Below are 7,081 nucleotides of genomic sequence, written 5' to 3'. Positions count from 1 at the left end.
TTAGGTGCTCTCGAATTTTATTGTGAATAATGTGGGCAATGGTAATGCTTGCAATCTGCAGGAACCATTATTTTTTGTTAAAAACTGAAAGAAAAGATGTAGCGCCTTAGAACAAAGCTTTATTCCCCTTTGCGACCATGCCGTCGAAAAGAATCGGAGCGCTGTCGACGTGTACCTTCGGCAGTTATCACATGAGCAACAGGTACTCGTGTGTCCTTCGCCTTCAAATGCCAAGTGGGAACAAAATGTCGGAGTTGAGGGTTTCGGATAAGCCTCGACCTATCCGGGTTTCTAATCGCGCCTTGAAGTCGCAGTGCTTGTCGTTGCTTCCCGGTTTCTTATTCAGTGCTGCCGACGTGGCCTCGCATCGTGCTCCGCGGCGCTAAGTAAAGAAGATAACCCTTCTCGGGAAGTTACAGTCCCATCAGTTTTTTTTTTCTTAGAAGACCGGTATTACACCATGCACTTTTGTTCTTTATGCCTGCAAAACGGGACAGTAACACGACTCACTGGTTTATTCAACAAGTTTTATTCTCGCATTTTACAACCACTCCATAGCGTTTACAGCGAAGCACTTCCATTATGCCAATTCGTTTCTTCTTTATACACATCGTGCCGCAAAAAAGGAAGAGATGTCGGACCATAGATTGCAAGAGAAAAGAAAACGACAGTGTGCATGCATTCCAACAGCTCAGCGTCTGCGAGCGACGAGACTAAGTTAACAAACGTCAGCAGGGCAGGTAAGCTCACAACCTTCGCCTGCTGTTTACGCTGTTCACGCAGAGTACGGTGAACTCTCAGTATCTCCTTCGCAAAGCTGACAATGTTGTGCTGCGTGTGCAGAGGTTTCTGGAGCCACAGCGGGGCTTTGCGGATATCCAGCCGCCAGCGTTTCCTCAGAGAGCAGAGCAAACGAGGAATAACTGGGACAGCCATTACCTCGCGCTGCTCTGAAATACAGATTTTTAGCCCAAAGTATACGAATTATAGGGCAGTAAGCGTGATTAAACCAAGCACAAAGAAAATCGATGCATTCAGTGTTCTCTAATAGGAAAGGGGGGGGGGGGGGGGCTCAGGATGTCATAAACTGATTACGACGCTCTAAAATATATCTGCTGTCCACGACGAGACGCCTGGGTAAGTGCATAGGAATTTCGTCCGCCAACAAAATACCTCCCCCGTATGATTTTCCGCCTTCAACTACTCACAACGACACCTAATTTATAGAGTGCATAGTGCTCGGAATGTTCGGCATTGCAGTGCTTCTACTATCATTATGGTCCCTCTAACGCGCTGATGGAACTTGTTGCGTGTACAAACTGCGGTATGTCTTCAAATGGTGCGCGCCACTGCACGTGTGTGGTGTACCGTCATCCCCGGGCTTAGCTGGAGCAGCAGATTAGATTTTAGCGTGGCAGATATAAAAAATCTGAAGAAATGCTGACCAAACGTATCTGTAGGACTTAAGAGCCCTTAAACTTGAGGGTAATTCGGCAGTTGCGGCTAATATTTCTTAGATCAAGGCAGGAGCAGACGATAAGTGCGTAATACGTTGCTCCAGCTACGACGGTGGATGACAGTCCTGTAAAACAGTGCATGATAGTACGCGCACCATGGTAACGTGTGCCGCTTGGCACCTCAATGACTAGACTGTCACCGCTTACTGCGGCTGAAGTGCAAGTCGTGTTTCTTTTGATCGTACAATTAGGCTTTGCTAACAATTTTTTGTACCCATCCAAGAGGACATTTTGGGGAGCATCAGGAAATTTTGTCTCCCATGCAGCAGTTTTCCACAAAGGCGGTTCGTCAGTTGCGAAGAAGCTACCTTAACGCACAAACTAGGTGGGGTGACCTCGATTGGCAGAGACAATCGATTAAATTCATCAGCACGTAGTCGAAGTAACGCATAAAGAACCTCGTACGCAAAATGTCGCCCGTCAGTTTACAAACACGCAAAGGCACACAAATCGCATGGTGTGAGCCAGTGTTCCGATTGCATACCGCCCATTAGCTTGCAAAGCATCCAACGTCAGTTTGCACACCACACACAGCACACAAAATGTAAAAAATGTACCATGCATGGCATTGCTCTCGTTAACTTGAAAGCCCCTTGTGCGTAAAAGAGCATTGCCAGGAGTTTTAAGTGCAATAGAGCGCTGCTACCCAGCGTCGTTCTCCAGCAAACGAAATAAGAATGACATGCATAGAAATTTCGAAACAGCCATGAAAGTGAAGCCGTCGACCCCGCCTTTTAACCATTGCTGGGGTTGCAGTCTGGCGACGTGAAAGGCCCTAATGAAGGCCTATCTCTGCTGTCTCTACAGTGCGTGAAACAACTGCAAATGTCGTCAGCGACAGGATTGAATTTTCCTGATAGTGGTAATTACACGGTGATAGGAATGTATCGCCGCGTTCTGATAACCTATGCAGATAATAAGCACAACACGTAATGTCTATTGTATTACCATGAACGCCCGAGCATACAGACAAAATAAACACGGCCAGTAGAGATCAAAGGATACGTAACCACCCCTTCTATTATGAGTAATAAAGATAAAGGGAGTTCACCAACCGCGGGAATTATACCTAACCAAACGTGCATAAAAAACGCAGATGAATAACCTGGTCGCACTTTCACCGCTGCTGTCCTTAACCTTTCACGGCGTGGGAAGCACCCCATACCTTCGGCTACGCAAACCCAGCTGCACCGGTTGCCTCACAGGAAGGTCGATGCATTGGTTGCGCACACGTGTACGGCGCGACTTTCAAAACACCGTTGCGCATTCGCACCTGCATATTCGAGAAGGCCGCGCAACGTACACCGCCCAGCGAGGGCCAGCCGCTTTCACGCTCGCGCCGCGTCGAAAATCACGATTTTTTTGGCACGAAACAGCTCAGGGTCACGTTCTGTTGCCAACGGGCAACACAACACGCAAACACACATACACTCAAGATCGAGTTGTCCAGTGGGCAACGCAAAAAGTGTCCGCGTTCTTGAAACACGTGGAAGAGGCTGTGTCCAAGAAAGCAACGTGCGGTCGTGCGGTGACTGAAACGGGTGTTCACTCAGTGTGCGAGAAAAGCGCATTGAACGGATCACCTCAGGCGATGAAATAGATGGCAGAACACTCTAACGTCCAGCTGCTTGGCCAGCGCGTCCGAGAGATCGTAGAGGTCCACGTCCGTGAAGATGTGTACGGACGAATCCTTGGCCGTTCCGTTCTTGGCTGCTCCCCAGTGGTCCCTGCCGAGGACCTTGCTGACGTCTTTGACGAGCATGTCCACGTTGGGCGGCGAGCTGAGCTTCGTGCCGTTCGCCGGGCGGTAGACGAGGAACTCTTGATCCACCATGAGCACGACGAGCCTACCACGCTTCTTGGAAAGCACGAGCTCTTCCAGGAGATCCTGGCGGAGAAGGCGGACGTACACCTGGCCGGGATTCTCCGGGTCTTCGTAGCACTCCATTTTTCTTGCTCCGCGCCGCCAAGAAAATGTTCAGGAAGTGACAAACTCAGCGGCGTGAAGGAGGAGGGTTTAGCGCTTTTCTTTCTTTCCTCCTCCGTTGAAGTCGCACGACCGTCGCTCGGGAAACAATGCCGCTCCGCGGCGCACTGAGTGTGCAGGCCGGCTTCGCAGCCCTCGCTGTGACTAACTGGACTCCTGCAGCCGCGAGTCTTGCGTTGTGAAGGCCGCCGGTGGAGTCCGCTACGCCGCTCGCGCTACAGGTGTTCCGACCGCTGTCCCACGCCTCCGCTGCCACGAACGTGAGAGAGACGGCCGCCGACTCCGCACTGCTGCCACTACTGCGCGCTCGCGTCGGAGGCTAGCCCGTGTCCTTTTTAAGCGGCGCTCGATAAGCTGACAAGCTCAGTGCTGCTGCGTGATGAGCACGGGCCGCGAGCGCACTTCAAACACCATTGCTGTACGCACGAGTTCCTCTTTCGGCGTTATCAGCGCAGGAAACGCGGCGCTATTGCGGTCGTTTCTCCTCCCTCCTCCGTCGCAGCCTCCGCTTCGCAAGCGCTACACGTCAGCTCCGACGTGGCGCCCAACATATCGCCCTCCAAAACGTGCAGCTCCCCCCCCCCCCCCCCTTTCCTTTAAGCGTGCATGCCTGCGAACCCGCTCGCTTCACGATACGATCCTCCTCCTCCGCCTCCTCCTCCCACCCCCTTTACGTTTCTCTTTCCGTTCCCGTTACGGCTTTCGGGCAGTCCCCCCCCCCCTCTTCCCAAGCGTGAATACTTTTTTGTTCCTCAATCTTCACCTGTTTTTGTCCATCGCGATTGGAATGCCCCGTCTCCCGGCACTGTCTTTCTTTCTTTTTTTTTTTTTTTTCTTGCTTTCAGTTTTGTACATCGGGTCTCCCTCCCCAATGCGTCTTCGTCGCTGTCGGCATCGCGTATGTCGGCGAGGTAAAAAGGGATTCCAAGCCTATCTGCTCGAAATCTGATCTCCGGAGGAACCGTTGTTGCCCAAAACAGAAGGGGCTCCTCTCGACCTCAGCGTTTTTCTCTTGTCGGGTGAAATAAATTGTCGGCATTGTTTTGCGAGGGAACGCTGGAAGCCAGGATAAGAAAAAAAAAAAAAAAGACGCGTTGCGTTGTCGCAGAATAGTAGCATAACGGACTGAGTGTTATTGTCTCGCGGTGACATTGCGCAGTCAACTTCAGTGGCTACGTATTTTAGGTGTCTGCGGTGCTAATCGTGTTGTTGCCGCAGCGTCGCTTATGCTTGCTGAAACAATCTGCTCGTCGCCTTTGACGCGCGCATCCGTTCTATAGGCCGCACGGACTCCCGGGATATAAGCCGTTTCAGGCAAGACAACCAGCAAATTATGAACTGGCTAAATAAGCCATTCACGGCTTTTGGATTTATGGGCAAGGATGCGAATACGTGAAATAAACTTTAAAAAAATCACATTTTGCCGTTTAACGCTAAGAAGCTAAACCTGCGTTATGAGGCGCGCCGTGGGGGTGTGCTCTGGATTAATTTTGACCACTTGGGGATCTTTAACGTACCCCGAAATCTCCACACGACGGCGTTTTCGCTTTTAGCTTCCATTGGAAAAGAAGCCAGTGTAGCCGGAATCAAGCCCACATTTTTGGGGCTCAGCAGCACAATGCCTTAGCTAGTGAGCCACAGCGGCGGGTCGTTAAACAAACTAATTCAACGCCATTTGAGCATTTTATTCCAAATAATGCGTTAGCCTTTTTTTTTTTTTCTTTTTTACATGGAGCGGAAAGATATATATTTCTAACGTTGTGGCTTCGGGTGAGTTTAAGGAAAGTTACGCATTTCTGGAATGGAATCTGTCGTGTACTCTTACAAGAGGCCATTCTTTTACGTTTTGGGCGCTTTCAGCTCGAATGCGGGAGAAATTCCGGCTTTGGAAAACTCAGCCCTCGGGGCAAGCGTCGATGGCAGCCGATGTGCCTACGCGACAAGAAAGCCTTGATGAGGAAGTGGAATTTCGCATCACTCAAAATTCAAGTCACGCGCCAGTTATACCGTAGAGATCCTGCCTTGTCTACGGCGCCGCCGCACAATTCAGCGAAGAGAAATCGTAAACCGAGTCTGGTCGAGGAAACCGCGTGCCTCTTAAAACTCTGCCCCACCACGTGCCATCGCTGCACATTGGCAAAGTTCTCAGTTTCACGGCGTACGCAATCGTCTAATAAAATAATAGGATTCAAGGCGAAACGTGTTCTTTCTTTTTTTTTTTAATTTAGGTAGTAATGAAGATCGTTTACCGCGGTTCACCGCCGCAATTCCAACAGAAACTGGACGCTCCGCCTCAAAATTCAGCGTCCGTCTCACACGCACTGGTTGTTTAACTTGATCCGACTACTCGAGCGAACGTGAGCTTTGACAAGAATTTTAAGGTGCTCCTTCGTTACCGCTCACAACGCGTTAGTTGCGCTAGCCAGGCCTTACATCTGCGAACGCATACCGACGTCTGGCCACCGACATTGACCTGTTTGTGCAAACGCACTTCTCTTTGTCTCGCATTATCCCGGTTATTAGAGCGCGGCCAAAGATAGCTCTTTAGAGGAGATGCTTGGTCAGCCGGCGCAATTGTGTGGTATATCTCGAACCGCCTTCGACTGCTCTTGCAGTGGGAAAGAACTATGAAAGCGATGGGATAAAACTCCATAATCCTTACACTCAACAAAAGCAGTAACGGGTCGTATTTGCTAACTCCTTACGAACTGTACTACCCCCACAACAGTACTTAGGCCCTGCAACCAGGTATGTAACCTAATTCCTGTCGTTACTAGTCTTGACCATGCACTTAGTAACTGCTGCTTGATTGATACTAACATTCACTGAAAGTAACAAAATTCTCAATGACTTATTGAACGTAATAACCGCAGCACTCTTCCCACTCCAAATCACGATTAAAAAGTTTTTGCAAATCCACATGCTGACTTGCATATGCTCACAATAAAATGCATAATTCTAAAATGTTCGCGAAAATATTTGATGCTGCGACAAGGCCACTGACTCTATCAGAGGACTTTCCGCTGCTAGCTATAAAAGCAAGAAGAGCAGGTGTATTTGTACGATAACTGAGTTATGCTCGCTCTCCTCGTGCATCCCGTTAGTTTTCGTGCTCTATTTATTTGTTGTCTAAGTAATATATGTGCGTGTTGAATGTGCCTCCATGTCGTGCCACGCGCTCAGCCGATCCGCTTTGTCACGCGTAGCTTTTTACTAGTTTACGCATGGCCAGTTAGTAAAAGCACTAAGTACTAGTGGGCGCTGTAACAATCGACTGGTTAGTGTTCTGTTAGTAAGTGCCCCGACTCTTTTTTTAAGAGCGTAGGAGCGAACACCAGAACCAAAGATATGCGAAGGGCACGATAATTGAAGGCGACGATTGTTACCTTGCATCTGCAATATTTTGCCTTTGCATACGTCACTGAGAGTGCAGGAGGGATCCACGAGAACGGGAGTGTCAGCATAATAGGAATATCACTAAGAAACATGCGGAATAGGCAAAAAATAAAATAAGAACAAAAGTACGTCCGTTGAAATCACGTGGTATACTTCGGTTGAGAGAGATAGAGATGGAGCT

The 7,081-nt window shown here is 49.3% G+C and overlaps 1 protein-coding gene across 1 annotated transcript; it reads right to left on the bottom strand.

Annotated features, from left to right (window-relative positions):
* Positions 1–510: 510 nt before the first annotated feature.
* Positions 511–3,996, bottom strand: LOC144153024 (uncharacterized). The gene has a single exon (XM_077684658.1). The coding sequence runs from the start codon at positions 3,463–3,465 to the stop codon at positions 3,097–3,099; it is 369 nt and encodes a 122-aa protein (XP_077540784.1). The 5' UTR covers positions 3,466–3,996; the 3' UTR covers positions 511–3,096.
* Positions 3,997–7,081: the final 3,085 nt, after the last annotated feature.

The sequence above is a fragment of the Haemaphysalis longicornis genome, unplaced genomic scaffold, assembly GCF_048455015.1.
Source record: "Haemaphysalis longicornis isolate Haplotype H1 unplaced genomic scaffold, Haemaphysalis longicornis Haplotype H1 scaffold_9, whole genome shotgun sequence".
Taxonomy (NCBI): Eukaryota; Metazoa; Arthropoda; class Arachnida; order Ixodida; family Ixodidae; genus Haemaphysalis; species Haemaphysalis longicornis.
Note: the sequence above shows the minus strand (reverse complement) of the source record. Positions and strands in the feature narration are given on the sequence as shown.